Below are 20173 nucleotides of genomic sequence, written 5' to 3'. Positions count from 1 at the left end.
CAAGATATTTCAGTCCAGATTTTAACAGGGATGTTGTAAATAACTGTCTGCAGAGACTCATTGTTTAAGATTAACAAACGTTGACGGAACCTGTGAATGCAGACAGTCAAGAGACCGTAGAGCATGTTCTTATACAGCGTCCAAAGTACCAACGGCATAGGTAATTACTTTTACGACTTTCTGTAGAATACAGGATTACTGCACCGGTCATAAGTCTACTGTTTTTTTGGGGGGGGGGGGGGCGTTAGCCTCCTGACCAACACTCCAGTCCAGTTGGTGGCGGTAATGTTCCATTTAAGCTGATTGTCAACGGCCATTAAACACGAAGAAGTAGCAATAGCAGTAGTAGCGTGTAAATTTTTGTTCTGCTCATTTTGTGGCTTGAAATATGTACGATCAGGATGAAGGTGGGTTTTCATTATCTTCTCTGATTTACGCCGTTGTGCTGAACGTTAGTCAGGTCGCTGATAAAGGCTAACATCGGCGTCATCCGAGACAGGTTTAATGCCACTCTCTTCAGTGCTAATGCACGGCTAACGGTAGCTTTAGTAAGGCGATCACTTTGTCTTTTTTTTTTTAGTTGCAGAGTTCACAATAAACATGATGGAAAGTGTTCACAAAGGCTTTTAAATCGGTCGCTGGCGCCATTTATGGTGTTAGCATTAGAGTATGTGCGTACGAGTGCTGGAAGCGGCCAAAATGAACACGAATAGACTGAAAATACTGATTTATAACACTTTCTATGAAGTTTAAAGTTATTTTACGTCCGACGGTGCAGGCCAAAAAGTGACACAACAGTTCCCTGTAATTAATAATTTAAGTGGAATAAGCAGGCTTTACTTACAAATTGCAAAAAGTAGCCAACCTTTGCGAAAAATACAGACAGTTGCCCTGTTCCGGATCACCTTTTTTAAAGTCCCGCTATACGGAACCATAATGCAACTGAATGTCCTTTAATTGTGTATTGGGTATTTGGATGTTATTTAGCTGAAAAAGTCTGGGTGGAGTAGCACTTCTACTTAAAGTGTGAAGCCACATTATGTGTGGTGCAAACATTTGCCAGAAATGGATCACTTTTGCCGGTTCCGGATCACGACACTCTGCGTCACTTTGGGGTCATTCCTGGCATCTGGTTGGAGCCCTTCTAATGTAGAATGATACACACTGTGCCCGAGAATGTGTTTTGAACACAATATGATAGAAATTATACTTATTAAATGAGAATTTACTTAGTTTCGAAAGGTGCTGTTATACGTTTTTGCGAGCAAAAAATGAAGTGTGGAGGTGAGATTTCTCCCAAATTAAAAAGTAAAAGCCCCCACATTCATGCCCATTCGTTATTTTGAGATGACCCCCAAAGTACACAAGGCTCACAACTACAGACACGAGGCTGCTGCTCCAGCGATCCGTAACTGGCAAATTTTCGCATCGGAGATAAATGCACGCAGCAATTAAACAGCAAGACATAACACACTGACATTTTCTACCCAAGTAAATAAGTATTTTCCCACTCTAGAACCATAAACACCGAATGGCTAACTCACCTTTGCTATGTTTTAGAGATCGTTACTTTCAGACTTGCAGGAATGAGTGAGTGAGAAAAAGCACACACACCGCAGACATCGGGATGTTTTGATTCCTCTGCTGATCACAAGGACGGCTGGATCCGGTCGAGCTTGTAGACAAAACATCAATCTTTCCATTGGTACCAAGTATTAGCTTATTCACGCTGATTACGAGAAACTGCGGCGCAAAAACTACAGCAGTGATCCGGAACTGGGCAAGTGACTACTATTACTCACCAAGGGGTCTGAATTCCTAATCCCCTTCCAAGTAGTCTCCTTGGGACTGCTCATACTTCTAGTAGTTCTGCCATTGTTTGAAACATTTCGGAAAGGCCTCTTTTGAACAGTGTCCAGCTGGGCCGTTGCTTTCTGCATGATGTTTTCACGTGACTCAAATCAATTTCAATTTATTTTCATTTATATAGCACCAAATCACAACAGAGTTTTCTCAACGTGCTTCACACAGGTAAGGTCTAACCTTACCAACCCTCAGAGCAACAGTGGTAAGGGGAAAAAGTCCCTCTGAAGAAACCTCAAGCAGACCAGACGCAAAGGGGTGACCCTCTGCTTGGGCCATGCTACCGACACAAGTTGCAAAACAATTCACAAAACAAACATGCAGGAAATGTTGCCGGTGCACAGGGCGATTTCCAGAACAGATACCACACCCATCTCTGGATGGAGCCGCACCTCAAACAGAGAGAAGAGAAAAAAAAAACACAATCAAGCATCAGAAAGACAACAAATACAGTGTAATTTGTCAGCATTAAGCAACAAGAAAAACAGAAGAAATACTAAGATGATTTAGCCCTAAGGTTCACCAAAAGACCCAGAATTTAGATAAAGATGAGGCCATGGCCCGCTCCGCTTCCTAATAAAATGAATTAAGAGTAAAAAGCATAGAAACATACTATGCCAGTATGCTAGCCATACAAAAGAGAAAATAAGTCTGTCTTAAGTCTGGACTTGAAGTCTCTCCAGAATATGACTGTTTTATTGAGTGAGATCATTCCACAGAACAGGGACACGATAAGGGAAAGCTCTGTGACACGTAGACTTTTTATTCACCCTAGGGACACAAAGTAGTACTGCACCTTGAGAACGCAAAGCCCGGGCCGGTATGTAGGGTTTAATTAGGTCAGCTAAGTAGGGAGCTGCCAATCTGTGAACAGTTTTATAGACTTGTAACAGAACCTCAAAATCTGATCACACAGGGACAGGAAGCCAGTGAAGAGATGCCAAATAGGGCTGCAACAAACGATTATTTGGATCATCGATGAATCTGATGGGGTTTCGACACGATTAATCGGATTAGTGGGGAATTTTTTAAAAATGTGCCAGGAAAACAGTTTTTCTCTCCTTCCATTACTTTATTTAACAACAGAACATTATTTGAAAACTTAAAATACTTGAAAATCAACAAATCGTTAAATGTTCCTTGGCTGTTGAAATAAAAAATGATAAAGAATAAAACAGTTTACGTATAATAAAGAACAAAAATAATTATTTCAAATGGCATTGCTTTATCAAAGTGCTGAGTTGCCATAAAACATTGAAACATATAAATGTTATAAAATATATGGTGAAAAAAGTGGTATTTTTGTTGCTGCAAATGAGCAATTAGCATAACCAGTTAACCATAAAACCTAAATCAAAAACTGTAGCCTGACTCATTATACGAGGTCTGTTAAAAAACTATCCGACCTTTTTATTTTTTGCAAAAACCATATGGATTTGAATCACGTGTGATTGCGTCAGCCAAGCTTGAACCTTCGTGCGCATGCGGGAGTTTTTTCACGCCTGTCGGTTGCGTCATTCGCCTGTGAGCAGGCTTTGAGTGAGCAGTGGTCCACCCCCCCTTGTCGGATTTTTATTGCAAGTAAAATGTCTGAACGATTTGGAGCTTTGCTGCATCAAATTTTTCCAGAAACTGTGAGAGACAGCCAGGTGGAAACCATTCGGAAAATTCTGATGGCTTTCAGGGACGATTTTATGGGGATCACACAGATTAAGGAGTGTTACAGCCGGTTTAAAGACCGCCCACAGCGGCTGAGAGCGCACCGCGCTCCGAGCGGCGATCGACAGGCTGAAACGACTAGATCATTTCCAACGTGAAGGCTGTGTTGATCTGGGGCATCGTCTGACTACCACAGAAATGGCAGAAGACGTGGACATCAGCACTTTTTCAGCACATTCCACTGTTACAGGAGTTTTTGTCATGGAAAGAGGAGCGGAGGAATGCACCATAGAGCTGGGAATGGCGCGGGACAAAAGCACCTCTGTGTTGGTCTCACAGGACGGCTTTCAGATGGCTTTCAGACGGCTTTCGGTGGCTTTTCAGTCGTGTGACTATCTGAGAAATTGTGGATGAGCTGGACATGCCAGGACATGTCCTGTGAGGCTTCATCACGGCGTTGCTTTGCGCCATGCGGCTCCGTCCCGACGTGCGACTTCCTCCGCTCCTCTTTCCATGTCAAAAACTCCTGTAACAGTGGAATGTGTCGTTCATTTCCAAACTGAACGCTGAATGTTGATCCGGGACGTTGTCTGACTACCAGAGAAATTGCGGAAAACGTGGACATCAGCACTTTTTCGGCACATTGAGACAGACGTGCGGAGGAATTCGCGTGATATTCAAGTGATATTTTCACTTTGTAAAAATAACAGTTAACGTTAATATAAATAAACTGCCTGGAATTAGTTTGGTCTTTAAATCAAACCATAAGTCAAACCTGCTTTCCTTTTCATGACCTCTGCCTCACGTCAAGGAGTCTGTATGCTGTCAATGAAAACGTCTCTTCCTTACAGCAGCGTGCAGGGCGCAGAAAGACAGGAACACTAACTCAGTGTTTGTGTTGGGTTTCTGCTCGCCTTTGATTCTACCCAAAAGCATCGGTGCTGCTTAAACTCAAAACTGGCATGTCAGTAGCTGACAGTGTACCGGACGGAGTCAATATAGAAAATTAGCGGATAGTGGTTAGATGTAGCTTCCACTAATTTTTTTTTTTCCCCCATCAGTTTATCATTATAAAAGCTAACTTTTCATTTAGCGGATTAGCAGTTATCAAAGGTAACTTTTGGTTAGCTGTCCCCACCAATGCTTTACATATACTTTTAACAAAAATTGAAAACATTCTATCATGCTATAGACTTACAATAACAATATTCATTGAATACATGTGCATGATGTGATGATTAATGCTATGTGGAGGCTCACTGTTGGAGGCTCTCGCTTCCAAATGGGTCATTCCGTGTGAAATCATCAGATTTTACAAAATCTTCCAGGGTAACCGACTCGGATTCTCGTGTTTTTTTTTTTTTTTTTACAAGTACTCACATACAACCCCTGGCAAAAAAATATGGAATCACCGGCCTCGGAGGATGTTCATTCAGTTGTTTAATTTTGTAGAAAAAAAGCAGATCACAGACATGACACAAAACTAAAGTCATTTCAAATGGCAACTTTCTGGCTTTAAGAAACACTATAAGAAATCAAGAAAAAAAAAGATTGTGGCAGTTAGTAACGATTACTTTTTTAGACCAAGCAGAGGAAAAAAATATGGACTCACTCAATTCTGAGGAAAAAATTATGGAATCACCCTGTAAATTTTCATCCCCAAAACTAACACCTGCATCATATCAGATCTGCTTGTTAGTCTGCATCTAAAAAGGAGTGATCACACCTTGGAGAGCTGTTGCACCAAGTGGACTGACATGAATCATGGCTCCAACACGAGAGATGTCAATTGAAACAAAGGAGAGGATTATCAAACTCTTAAGAGGGTAAATCATCACGCAATGTTGCAAAAGATGTTGGTTGTTCACAGTCAGCTGTGTCTAAACTCTGGACCAAATACAAGCAACATGGGAAGGTTGTTAAAGGCAAACATACTGGTAGACCAAGGAAGGCATCAAAGCGTCAAGACAGAAAACTTAAAGCAATATGTCTCAAAAATCGAAAAATGTACAACAAAACAAATGAGGAACGAATGGGATGAAACTGGAGTCAACGTCTGTGACCCAACTGTAAGAAACCGCCTAAAGGAAATGGGATTTACATACAGAAAAGCTAAACGAAAGGCATCATTAACACCTAAACAGAAAAAAACAAGGTTACAATGGGCTAAGGAAAAGCAATTGTGGACTGTGGATGACTGGATGAAAGTCATATTCAGTGATGAATCTCGAATCTGCATTGGGCAAGGTGATGATGCTGGAACTTTTGTTTGGTGCCTTTCCAATGAGATTTATAAAGATGACTGCCTGAAGAGAACATGTAAATTTCCACAGTCATTGATGATATGGGGCTGCATGTCAGGTAAAGGCACTGGGGAGATGGCTGTCATTACATCATCAATAAATGCACAAGTTTATGTTGATATTTTGGACAATTGAAAGGATGTTTGGGGATGATGAAATCATTTTTCAAGATGATAATGCATCTTGCCATAGAGCAAAAACTGCACAAACATTCCTTGCAAAAAGACACATAGGGTCAATGTCATGGCATAGGGTCAATGTCAATGATCAGATCTGATTTGATGCAGGTGTTAATTTGGGGGATGAAAATTTACAGGGTGATTCCATAATTTTTTCCTCAGAATTGAGTGATTCCATATTTTTTTCCTCTGCTTGGTCTAAAAAAGTAACCGTTTACTGACTGCCACAATCTTTTTTTCTTGATTTCTTATAGTTTTCTTAAAGCCAGAAAGTTGCCATTTGAAATGACTTTAGTTTTGTGTCATGTCTGTGATCTGCTTTTTTTCTACAAAATTAAACAACTGAATGAACATCCTCTGAGGCCGGTGATTCCATAATTTTTGCCAGGGGTTGTATGTCTGATGAGTCATCTTCAACCGCTTCCCGGGTTTGGGTCACGAGAGCAACAGCTCCAGCACTTCCCTTTCCCGTGCCACATTGACCACCTGTGACTGGGGGATCCCGAGGCATTCCCAGGCCATTGTCTGATGAACACATGCAAAATATTTCTTCTTAATTCCAAGTAGTTTTTTTAGATATAAGTTTTTTAATCAGGGTACCCACAATCCTATTTATTACTCGCAAATGCATTTTGAGCTTTTTTTTTTTTTCATTTTTAAAAGGCATTATCTCAGCTAAAAATGCAGATATAAAGCTCAAATTTGGAATACACCCTATTTGGGCACCCCAGATACAGTAGTAAATTTCAAAAACTCAGAGGGACTCAGAGCTCATTTTTCATTCTATAGCATCACAAAAATAGCAGTTTGTCCATTCTCGCAAAAAAAATTTAAAAGAGCAAAGATTCAATGGATAATCTTCATATTGTATAATACGCATATCTGGGGTACTAGTTTTATGTGTGTAAAACATTATGGTCATAACCTGAAGGGTTTTTGATTTATTGACTCTTGAAAATCGAACATGATCGTAGAATGTCAAAAATAGGCCTCCATTGTCTTTATGATTTGACTATGTGGGCTAGTGCTCAGCCACTTCATAATTTTTTTGTGGAGAGCATATTGGTATACCAACTTTATGTAACTTTTTTTATCTAGCTCAAATGACTTCATAGTGAAAAAAAATTCGCAAAGTATGGTACAGTAACATGGCGCAAACCAATTTTGAACCTGTATTTGCATTTTCAGAAAGCAATATATCAGCTGAATGGAAACATAAAGCTCAAATTTGCTATTTACAATATTTGGCACCACAAAATAATGGATCAACTTTGAAAGACGGATTACTGAGCTTATTTTTTCTTTCATGGCAGCATAAAATGAGCAATTCAGTCACCAATGCAATTTCGTTGCAAAGTTTTGAAAAGCTGTACTCCGAGAGTAAATTGAGATAATTTTATGTTTTCAGAATTTACTTTCTGAAATATGAATTTACACTGTTGCAGGCATCCATTTCAAAATGAGCAAATATTTGCACAAAAACAAAGTCTATCAGTTTGAACATTAAATATCTTGTCTTTGTGGTGTATTCAATTGAATATAGGTCATTGTATCCTGTTTGTATTTACATTTCACACAATGTCCCAACTTCATTGCAATTGGAATTGGGATTGTATATATTCTGTCACACTGAATAACATTTGTCAAACCATGGGTTTTCTGCATTTATTCCGTATTCCAGGTTAACATAAAGAGACTCTTGCATTAGTGTGGATGCTAACAATATGTTTTGTGTCTGTGTTGTCAGATAACCAATACGATGAGGATGATGATGAAATCACTCCTGATCTGTGGCAAGAAGCCTGTTGGATCGTTATCAGGTAAACACCTGAATGTATAAACAGAATCTGATGATCACTTGTAACATTTGTAGTTACTGTGTACAGTAAAGATTTCTGTTTGCCATTATTATTGATCCTATATAGTGCATTAGAGATCAGCCAGACTCCACTGATCTAAATGATCAGCTCATTCACACATGGATTGACAGAATGGTAAATTTGTATTTTTTTTCCCCTCCTCTGTTGCATCACTATGCAAACCATCCAACTGTAGGATTGAGCCTCCCATGTGCCTTCTGGCAAATGGCAGTTGAGATTGTGTCTTTTGAATGAAATCCTTTGCTGTTCCACTCCACTCTGAAGCTGTATAACTGGTTATTCAGTTATGAATAGTTCTCTAATCACAGCCAGTGAAGTTCATAGCTCCTTCAGAGTTGTGTAAGTGTCTTGATGGCTTCCCTCACTAGTCTCCTTCTTGCACGGCCACTCAGTTTTTGAGGACTGCCTCCTCCAGACAGATTTACTATAGTGTACCATGGTGTTTGGATTTCTTATTTATTCCAAAGTGACTGCATTGAAATCTGTCAACAAGAATTGATATGCGAGTGTCAACTGCTCAGGAGTGATTGAACATGATTCTGAATCAACAGTAATTTGTGGGTTCCACTGTCAGTATGGATAGAAATGGGGATTTTGGATAGGTGTGGGATAAACTCATGGCAAAGTCATCTGTAAACAGTTGGAAACATTGGGCCTCATGTATCAACGTTACGCACTTGTGGCGTAAATTTACAGTGTAAATTTGAAGTACACCAAAGTTGCCGTGACATGTATCAAGCAGTGCGCACCTGCCCATTTCCGGTGTACGCCCGACGTGACCTTGATAAATGCGGTGGGTGAAAACAATCGTAATTATAATGAACACGCCCATAAATATTCAGACTCTGCTTCAGACACACCCTCATTTTACGACATGGAAGCCAGGAAGACGGCAAAGAAAAAGAACTCCACCAATCACGACGCGTGCCAATAGAGTGTCATAAGCGGCCGTCGTATTAATTGTTTTGTAGTATAATCAAAAAAGTGTTACAGTGGTCCCTCATTTATCGCGGGAGTTACGTTCTAAAAATAGCCCGCGATAAGCGAAATCCGCGAAGTAGCTAGTCAGCGTTATTTTTTTTACAATTACTATAGACGTTTTAAAGCTGTAAAACCACTCACTACACATTTTATACACTTTACTCAATCAGGCATGAACATTTTCTCACTTTTCTCTCATGTGTAAACACTCTCAAAGTTCAAACCTTAGTAGAAAAATAAGACCAACCTGTTTTCAGGCCCAAACATTTGTTTGAGAAATAAAAATAGAACGTTTTCCTATAAATAATTATGATGGCTTTTAGAACTAACGAATTTAATTTTAACGATTAACGTACGAGGTTGGACACATAAGAAATTATTAATAGTCACTGACCAGTATTTCACAGTTCCTTTGATCGCGCCTCTTCGTCCTGACGCCGTGCCTTTTTCCACTGAGTCACACCTCGCTGCAGGTGTCTTTTTACAAGTGAAGAACACAGTTATGGGTAGTTGTTGGCGCTCTTTTTTTCTTGTGGACGAGAAGATTCTTATAAACAGACACGCAGAACACAATGCACTGTAAAAAAAAAAAAGCATGCAAAATTGGACTAAAAAAAATCTGCGAGGCCGCGAAAGGTGAACCGCGTTTTAGCGAGGGACCACTGTATTCTCTTTTTACGTCAATAATTCTTGACATGTGGATATTTGCTAGCTCAATTAAGACACGCCTAATTTTTCAGATTTCTTTATTTTTTTATTTTATTACTTTATTTATTTTATTGTAACAAACGAATGGAGAAGATAAAACCTGATTGCAGCACGGGTGAAGGGAATGACAACACTACAGTTGTAATTATCAATTTCATTGTCTAAAACGATCACACCACATAAAGTTAAGCTCAGCGCTGCTCTGGCTCCAGGCTCTGGAGAAAAAGGCGAGCAGCGCTTTCTTTGCGGTCAGCGGTGTGGCCACGGATCGTGCTCCATAGACCAACAATCCCGTAAAAGCGGGATTTGTATTAATTATTATGTGGTATAATCAAGAAAGTGTTATTTATGTAACATATGCATTGATTTGTATAATGGCACTGTTTATCATGTTGATCGTTTTCATTTTTATGTGGATTCCAGTGCTGGATCATTTTGGTGTAGAATTTACACCACCTCTCGACCTGGTGTATATTTTCAGAGCACTGTACGCCAAAGACCACATTGATAAATGCCAAGTAGCATAGCCATTTTGGCGTACACCCCATATACGCTCAAATATCGCCATACGCAACGTTGATGCATGAGGCCCATTGTGTGTCGTCTACACTAGATCTTTTAAATGTGGGAGCTTGTAATGCTGGATGATTAGGATGAAGGTTCCATCTTGGTTAGGGTGAAGTGTGGGAAAATCTGCTGCTTCAGTGACTGATCAGAGTATATCACTGCCGTTGCCATTTCAATCGTCTTATCAGTGTGAACACTGGATTATGTATCAGGGCTGGTTTAAAAAAAAAAAAAATCAACTTTTTTATGTCCCTCATTTTAAATAGACTTTTATTGATTTTTAAATAGACATTTTTCATTGTTATTTATTTCACTCTTCTAAATGAGACTATACCCTGCCCCTGGTACTTCTTTGTGTTTCCAGGGTGAATAAAAAGTCTGCCGGTCACAGAGCCTTTTCCTATCGTGCCCCTGCCCTGTGGAATGATCTCACACTGCATATACGGCAGTCGGACACTGTGGAGACTTTTAAATCCAAACTTAAGACCCACTTGTTTTCCCTGTTTCATCCTTAGCATTTTATGTATGTTATCTTAAGTATTTTATGATTTTTTTTTTTTAATTCTTGTATTTTTTATTGATTACTTTTTTAGCATGTTTTAATCTTTTGGTGGGATTGTCGTGAACTGGCATTATATAAATTAATAAATTTGGAATTTTAAATTTGAATTTTGACTATACAGATAATATCATTAGTTATAATCTTTATTGACATGTTAAAACATGAAGGTGCACATACATGTACAGGTACCATTTAATTAATGGTACTAATTTCATATTGATGTTTTAAGTACTGATTTCTAAAGAAAAAATAATTATTTTTTTGATGACTTATTTTTTTTTACAGAGGTTGAAATCAGTTAATTTTAATTATATCAGCCCCGTTATCTACGGTTGCTTAGCTGCAGCATTTCTGCATCTATCCATCCATTTTCCAAACTTGCTTATTCTAGTTAAAGATCAGGTGATGTAAGCACATGAGTCAACATATGAGCACAGCTCAGAAAGGCATTGGAAACAATACCGGAGGGTCAGTGCTCCACCTTCTGGTTGACTGAGCAGTATACCAGGATTCTAAGTTAGTTAGCTGTTGCCCCAGTGACCCGATCCCGGATAAGCGGCTGAAGATGAGTGAGTGTGATGAATAATAAATGCCTTTGTCAGAACCGTGAAAAAGTACAAAAGAGAGAAGGAGCAAAACTTTTTCAACAAGAGATGAGGATGTCCACAAGGTGTCGACAGATATGAATTTTTAAGGGCCGATACCGATTATTGACAAGATTCGGAGGTTGATACTGATATTTCAGGTCAATATTTACCTGCAATAAAAAGTCAAAAAGGTGGAAAACATTTAAATATTAAATATATTAAAATATTAAAATATTTCATTAGGTGTTTTGCAGCATATGTTTGATAAGATACCCCTGTTATCAGCCTGCCCCTGTTCAAAGCCAGGCTGAAAACGCATTTGTTTCAATTGGGCTTTGACACATAGAGCTGTGACTCCCTGGAAATCGACAACTGTAATATATTTTAGATGTATATGTTTTATCTTATGATTGTTTTTAACTATGTGCAGCACTTTGATCAACTTTGGTTGTTGTAAAGCACTTTAGAAATAAAAATTGATTGGTCCCACAACGGGGAAATTTACAATGTTACAGCAGCACCGGGACAGTCACAGAACAAGAGAGCCAGTCTGCAAAAAATGAGGTAAAAGAAACCTAGATTCACAGAACCTTTCAACATGACCTTCACACAAAAAGTGCAGGGTGCTATAAATAACATGAAGTTGAATAAATGAACAAATAAATAAATACAGTCGACACAGCAGCCTTCAACACCAACAAATTGTTCATTTTGTGATGAAAGCATGGAATTTGGCACACACATTCTAAATTAACTGCTTATTTTCAGATATGGAGGCATCTTGGAGCTGACCTCTAATGAGCTACAGGGGTCAGTAAATAATTACACAGGGGTCAAAATTTAAAAATGCTTCAATCATGTTGAAAACTATACCACATTATTTGTCTGATCATAATGATTCCAAAAAGGTATAGTTTGGATCATCTGTGACTGAATGTTATGGGGTAAAAACAGCAAAAATGGTGACAGTGGTCAGTTTCAGTTTGTACAGGGGTCAAAAAAAGTTGGTCCAATTTTGTAAAAAAAAAAAAAAAAAAAAAAAAATGCAGATTATTGGTTGAGTTAATAGCATTTTAAAAGGGAATAGTTTGCACCATGTCATGCTTAGTTATCATGTTACAAGGTAACATATGTCATAGAATCCAATGGACGTCGCCCTTGTTTGACCTTTACTTTAGAGTCCAAACATTCAACACAGTCAAAACTATTCCATTTATTAATCATTTTATTTCAACCAATAATTTGCATCACTTTTTACTAAAATTCTATGCTTTTATCAAAAAATGAATGCTTCTTTTGCTATTCCACCCCACTATGGTGTCTAACAAATCAAGTAGTGCTGTGGGACAGACTTTGCTCCAAACCAGTAAGCAGCAGTTCATATTTGAAGAGTGGTTTGGGCTCACAGTCAATCAATGCCTGAAGTCAGGGGCCATTAGCTCAATATGATGGGCCCTTCTCACACATCAGTGTTTTTTTTTTTTGTTTTTTTTTTTAAAGTGGAATAAATTAGAGTAATTTAAGATTGTAATGTTTTGTAATAGACTGCACGAGCCACAACTTCAGACAATTTAACTTAAATGTTATGCATATTTCATGTATGTTTTATGTTATGCACAGGTCATAAATAATGTTCAAAATGTTAACACATTAATATCAGATACACACAACATTTCATCTATTTTTTTTTCTTCAACATTTTTGATGTTTTTTTTATTTATTTTTTTTATTTAAACATAACCCCTTTAATAATTGTCTTAGTTGAACAAGAGCTGAACCTGGACTGATTTTGTTTGTCCAACCGTTTTTTTTTAAAGGATAAAACCTGGATGAAAAATGTTGATGAATAGTTTTTCCACAGTTTCATGTTTCATAAACATGAAGCTGTGTGCTGAAGATGATCGTTTATGATTGTTAGCTGCTTTAATGAATGTTTAGCGTGAAAGTCGCTGTTCACACAAACTATCGTGATAATTTGTAAACGGTTTGTTCAGTTTTTAAATAATTCTATGAAAAGTATTGACTTATTGTCATGTGAAAATTAGTGAAGCTCCCCTCCTCCTCTCTCCTTGTTTAGCTGAAAGCATGGTCTTCTTTTCCCCTCCTGGATTTTTTGCAAACATGAAGCCTTTAAACAGTAAAATAAACTTAACTTCTGTATCTGACAACAGCTACCGACACAGGAGGAGCTCTGGATTATTTAATGAAAGATTCGGGTGAAGTTTTTTTCTTTCTGTGACTCTGAATTGAAACTCGACACAGAGTTCTGCAGCGGGAGAGAGACTCCGCTTTCTGCTTTGCGCTGCAGCGGAGAGAAGCTCTCAGCTGCCGTTCACAGCATGGAACACTGAAGTTGCTGACTGGCGATCTGTTCTTAAAAAATGTATGTGTGAAGGTGGAACTTGGCGACCAGTGAGTCGTTACAGCCATTGCTGAGAAAAATAAACTGGCATATTGGAATATCAACTGTTATAATTTAAAATTTTTCAGGTTCAATTTATTTTCATTTATATAGCGCCAAATCACAACAAAGTTGCCTCAAGACGCTTCACACAAGTAAGGTCTAACCTTATTAACCCCCAGAGCAAGAACACTGGCAACAGTGGTAAGGGAAAAACTCCCCCTGCGGAAGAAACCTCAAGCAGACCAAAGGTGTGAGCCTCTGCTAGGGTTATAAATGGCCGATACCAATATCTGCAAAACTGCTGAATATCAGTGCTGATAATTGGTCGACCCCTAATGTCCACATTGTCTTCTGAGACAGCGACAAGAATAATTTTATTTCGGAACACTCACTCATCTTCAACCGCTTATCTGGGATCAGGTCGCGGGGGCAGCAGCTCCAGCAGGGGAGCACAAACTTCCCTTTTGACCACCTCTGACTAGGGGATCCCAAGGCGTTCCCAGGGTAGTGGGGAGGTATATTTACCCCACCTAGTCCTGGGTCTCCTCCCAGATGGACATGCCTGGAACACCTCCATAGGGATGCGCCCAAGGGGCATCGTTACCAGATGCCCGAAACATCTCATCTGGCTCCTTTCAACGCAAAGGAGCAGCGGTGCTACTCCAGGCTCCCCGTGGGTGACCGAGTTTCTCACCATATCTCTAAGGGAGACACCAGCCGCCCTCCTAAGGAAGCCCATTTTGTCTGCTTGTACCTGCGATTTAGTTCTTTCGGTCATGACCCACACCTCATGATCATAGGTGATTGTAGGACCGAAGATTGACCAGTAGATTGAAAGCTTCGCCTTTTGGCTCAGCCCTACTTTTCGTCACAACAGTACGATAGAGTGAAGGCAACATCATCCCTGCTGCACCGATTCTCTGGCCAATCTCACGCTCCATTGTTCCCTCACTCGTGAACCAGACCCCGAAGTACTTGAAATGGGACAAGACCTCATTCCCTACCTGGAGAACTGACAATGGTTTTCTGAAGTGTTCCTGAGTGCACGCGGTAAGATCCTTTACACAATGATGTCGGTTTTTAATGCAGTGCCACCTGAGTGATCGAAGGTCACGGGCATTCAGTGTTGGTTTTTGGCCTTGCAGCTTACGTGTAGAAAGTTCTCCAGATTCTCTGAATCTTCTGATTATATTATGAACTGTAGATGATGGACTACCTAAATTCCTTGCAATTGAACATTGAGAACATGGTTCTTAAGCTTTTAGGCTATTTTTTCACACAGTTGTTCAAAAAGTGGTGATCCTTGCCCCATCTTTTGTTGTGAATGTTGAGCCTTTTGGGGATGCTCCTTTTATATCCATTCATGACACTCACCTGTTTCCAAACAGGTGTTCTTTGAGCATTGCACAAAACAATAAAATTTATCAGTTTGAACATTAAATATCTTGTCTTTGTGGTGTATTCAATATAGGTTGAAGAGGATTTGCAAATCATTGTATTCTGTTTTTATTTACGTTTCACACAACATCCCAACTTCATTGGAATTGAGATTGTAGGTCGAGCATATCTCAACACGCCTTGGTTCAGCCACTGCACCCTGCTGTTGAGGTGGGTGCTACCACTGAGGTGTTGCCTAGATTTACTAAATTTCATAGTATCTCACGAGGAGTGCTGACGAAACTCATGTCTACAAAAAGTACAACCTGCTAATTTGATCCAAGGACCTATGACCCATTCTTGAGCCGACTGTGCTGGAAATTGTTAATCTCTCACTAACTTTTGGACCTTCCACATCCCCGGAGCTAGCTCCTGCCGCCCAGGTCTGATCTGTCGAGGCCCTCGACTTTCACTGCCACCCAAAAGACAGCGTACCTGACACCAGTGGTTCCCCCTGCGGGTGGTGAGCCCACAGGGTGGAGATGGAAGGTCCACATTGCTTTTTCGGACTGTGCCCAACTGGGCTCCGTGGCAAGCCCAGCCACCAGGCGCTCGCTGACAGGCCCTGCATCCAGGCCTGGCTACAGATGAATGCTCCAGGCTTCCTCCAGGCCGGGTCACGTTTCCTCTGCCTCGTTCTATCATGGAGCAGTGAAGGAGTTCAAGTACCTCGGGGTCTTGTTCACGAGTGAGGGGACGTTGGAGCTTGAGATTGGCCGGAGAATCGGTGCAGCAGGGGCGGTATTGCATTTGCTCTACTGTACTGTTGTGACGAAAAAGGCTTTTCTCTCTTTATGTAGCACCCCCTTGGGTAAGTACTGCGGCATTTTGATCCTTTCATTGTTATGCTTATGATACTCAGTTGTACATGCCGATAACTACGGGAAATCTCATTCCCATAAAATCTTTGGAGGACTGCCTTGCATCATTGAGAGGCTGGATGTCTTGTAACTTCCTACTTTTAAACTCTGAGAAGACTGAAATGATGGTTCTTGGTCCAGTGAGACATCTGCATCAATTTGATCAGCTAGTGTTCAGCCTGGGTTTGTGTGTCATACATCATACAGCCAAAGTGAGGAATGTTGGGGTAATTTTTGATCCCACGTTGTCCTTTGACCTCCATACTACAGATATTGCCAGGACTGCTTTTTTCCATCTGGGAAATATCACGAAGATTCATCCCATCCTGCCTATGGCTGATGCTGAGTCCCTGATTCATGCTTTCATTTCTTCTAGATTGGATTATTGTAATGTCCTATTTTCAGGGTTACTGCAGTCTAGCATTAGGGGTCTCCAGCTGGTTCAGAATGTTGCTGCCAGACTTTTGACATGAAGCAGAAGGTTTGAACATATGACAACCATTCTGGTACCTTTGCGCTAGCTTCCTGTCTCTGTAAGAGCAGATTTTAAGGTCTTGCTGCTAACCTATAGAATTGTTCACAGACGCCTTCTTACCTGGTGGATTTGGTGAGACCCTACGTACCGTCCTGGGTTTTGTGGTCGCAGGATGCGGGACTGCTGTGTGTTCCTAGGGTGAAGAAGTTCGTGGGTCAAAGAGCCTTCTCTTATCATGTACCCGCTCGAACAGTCTCCCTGCGACCTTGAGGCACTCAGATGCCGTGGACATTTTTAAGTCGTGACAAAAAATTATTTTTACTCCGTTTCTTATGAATAGCTTTTATTTTTGTCTGTTTTATTCTTTTACTTGTCTTTTAATTGTGCATTTGAATCTTTTAATTTACTCACTTATTTTGACTTTGAGCTGTTTTGTGTGAGGCACCTTGAGGCAACTTTTTTTGTGATTTGGCGCATTATAAATTGAATTGAAGTAAAGCAGCAGCCGAAGGGTCTTACTTACATGTATCTGTCATTAATGGTAACAACTGCAATCATGTAAATGATGGCTACTGATTTTTGTTTCAGCTCATACTTTGATGAGAAGGGTTTGGTTCGACAGCAGCTTGACTCCTTCGATGAATTCATCCAGATGTCAGTGCAGAGAATTGTGGAAGATGCCCCTCCCATTGACCTCCAAGCTGAAGCCCAGCACGCCTCCGGAGAAGTGGAGGAGCCGGTGAGAGCACTGTGTGGTTTTTAAACTTCTGCTGTTCCCCTGGTTTAAATTGGCTTGAATTTGCAAAATTTTGGCCACCTAACTATAAAAATAAATTTTGGGTTATAGTTGTACTTTGATATATTTACCGTGCCGCATTTCAGTTGTACTCAAAAATTCTGAGATGGAATCGCTGTCACATTTCCTGTGTCATAATTTCCATTGCCTGGTGTTACATGGATGTTACTACAAGCAGAGTGATGCACAATTGCATTTGATTAATACAGGAGCAGCCAAAAAGTGGCAAATGGAATCACTCATCTGTGTCCAAAGTCTAGCAAACATCATAAAGTCTGTGTGATGTGGAGATCCATGTTTTGAATCTGCAAATAAGAGCAGCACAAAGAATGTTAAAAGTAAAACTGCAAAGCTTTTCAGAACATGACTTCCAGGATACTATAGAAAGAATAAACAACCCCAATTCCAGTGAAGTTGGGATGTGTGAAATGTAAATCAAAACAGAATACAATGATTTGTAAATCCTCTTCAACTTATATTCAATTGAGTACACCACAAAGACAAGATATTTAATGTAGAACATAAAAGGAGAGTTCTCTGCGCTTCTGTATAGCACAAACAACACAGTGGAGACTTTTAAATCAAGACTGAAGACCCACTTTTTTAGACTGTCTTATCATTAATTTAATTTTTTGTGTTTGCTTTGTAATTTCTTTTTATTCTACTTTGTTTTATCTTATTATTGTGCTTTTCTTGCTGTTAATTTAGATTTTAAATTAATTTGTGTTGTTATGAATTGTGTGAAGCACCTTGGGGCGACTTTGTCGTGAGTTGGCACTATATAAATTAATTGAAATTGAAACAAATCTGGTGCAACCAGATAGGACTAATTTGTAAAAGAGAAAAACAGCTGGTGCAACACAGAAGTAGGTGCTGAAAAATTTAATAAGGTGCTGAAAACATACAAAAAGTATACAAAAGAGACTGTTTCGACGTGAAAGTCACATCTTCATCAGAGTCCTGAAAAGACAAGGATGGTACAGCTTTAATACTAATAAGAACCAGGTGTCCTAATGTTTCAAAAAGGCATGACTATCTGTCAAACACAGCACTCACTCAATTAGTAATCAATTCATGATTAGAGACACACTGTCCCAAAACAAACATGACAAAAACCAGAATAAAAAACAATTATTAATTAAAGAAAACAAGTACATTTTAGTTCTTCATTCAAACCAAAAGGTTCCAAGGTGCCTAAAGTATAAATCCAAAATGCTTCTCTATATAAGTTTTTTAATAATATCACCTCCTCTGGGTGGAACTGTAATTCTCTCAATCCCCCCCAATTTGTTTTTTTTTTTTTTGTTTTTTTTTTTGTCAAATATGTTTATTAAACATTTTCATATGAGACAAAACAACACTTATATAAGGGTTTTTCACAAAAATAAAAAGTTGCACTGCATCATTTCACTTTTTAGAGCTATATCTAGCGAAGACGGTGGAAAGGCATGGTTATGAGAAATTGGAGCATGAACAGAAGTCATTGGTAATGCACAAACTTTCTTAATTTGAGAAAATATTTTTATACAATTAGAAACAATAAAATGATCTATTTTAGAATTTTGAATTGGAGATGAAAAGAGGGGTATATTTGATGATAAATCTTTGTAAGCCTTCTGCCAATACATCAATGCCCTGCAATTTGCAGCCCAATAATAATGTTGGAAATTAGGTAAACCAAGTCCTTCCCCTTCTCTGGGTTTACATAAATGTTTTTTTGATATTCTATGATTTTTAAAACCCCAGACAAAAGGAAGGACAATTGAATCCACATTTTTAAAAAACAGTGTACTCAAATAAATTGGTAAATTCTGAAAAAGATACGGGAATTTAGGAAGAGCAACCATCTTGATAGCATTAATCCGACCCACCATAGATATGGGAAGAGTCCTCCATTTCTCACTCGGGGTTGCCACAGCAAATCCAAGGTGGATCTGCATGTTGAACTGGCACAGGTTTTACGCCGGATGCCCTTCCTGACGCAACTCCACATTACATGGAGAAATGGGGTGGGATTTGAACCCGGAACCTTCTGAACTGAAACCAAGCGCATTAACCACTTGGCCACCACCCCTGCTAAAAATGTATCTACTTTGTCAAGGAAATTCAGTTTCAAAATCAATTTGGAATTTTTAGGCAATATTACACCAAGATACTTTAATTTGTCAGTAGTTTTAAAAGAAAGGGACTGTAAAAAGTCTGCGTTGAGGGTTGCACCTAGCACCATGAATTCACTTTTTTGACAGTTGATAGCATAGCCAGAAATTTCACCAAATAATTTCACCAACTCAAGCAAAGCAGGAAGAGATTGTTCTGGTTGAGATAAAAACAAAACATCGTCCGCATAAAGTGAAATTGAGTGACGCATGTTCCCCAGATGGACAGGGTGTATAGATGGGCTGTTCCTGATTGCAATGGCAAGAGGTTCGATTGCAATAGCGAAAAGCAGGGGGCTTAAAGGACACCCCTGACGTGTCCCACGGTGCAAAAGAAAAGGCTCTGATAGTTCTTGGTTAGTGAGAATACAGGAGGAAGGACATGCATACAATAAAGTGATCCATGATATAAATCGACTACCTAGACCAAACCTATCCAATACAGCTAAAATGTATGCCCACTCCACTTGGTCAAAAGCCGTTTCGGCATCAAGGCTAAGTATGACCACCTTTTCATTTCCCCAATGTCTGTGGTACATGATATTCATCAATCTTCTTACATTAAAAAATGAAAATCTATGAGGTATAAATCCTGTTTGATCAGGGTGTACAATCAAACTAATATGTTTATTTAGTCTGTTTGCTAGAATTTTTGTGAAGATTTTCATATCCATATTCAACAGAGCAATGGGACAATATGAAGAAGGCTCCGTCTCATCTTTCCCATCTTTTAATAACAGTGAAGTATTGGCTTCA

At 39.3% G+C, this 20173-nt stretch overlaps 1 protein-coding gene across 1 annotated transcript in view; it reads left to right on the top strand.

The window, feature by feature from the left end:
• The first annotated feature begins 283 nt into the window (after window positions 1–283).
• The window catches only part of polr2b (polymerase (RNA) II (DNA directed) polypeptide B), a 165403-nt gene continuing 145513 nt past the window's right edge, over window positions 284–20173 (top strand). Inside the window, exons 1-3 of the mRNA XM_034182216.1 lie at window positions 284–407; window positions 7752–7824; window positions 17054–17204. Coding sequence (XP_034038107.1) covers window positions 389–407; window positions 7752–7824; window positions 17054–17204 — 243 coding nt within the window. The 5' untranslated portion in view covers window positions 284–388. The remainder of the gene's footprint in view (window positions 408–7751; window positions 7825–17053; window positions 17205–20173) is intronic.

Source organism: Thalassophryne amazonica, chromosome 11 (assembly GCF_902500255.1).
Source record: "Thalassophryne amazonica chromosome 11, fThaAma1.1, whole genome shotgun sequence".
Lineage (NCBI taxonomy): Eukaryota > Metazoa > Chordata > Actinopteri > Batrachoidiformes > Batrachoididae > Thalassophryne > Thalassophryne amazonica.
Note: the sequence above shows the minus strand (reverse complement) of the source record. Positions and strands in the feature narration are given on the sequence as shown.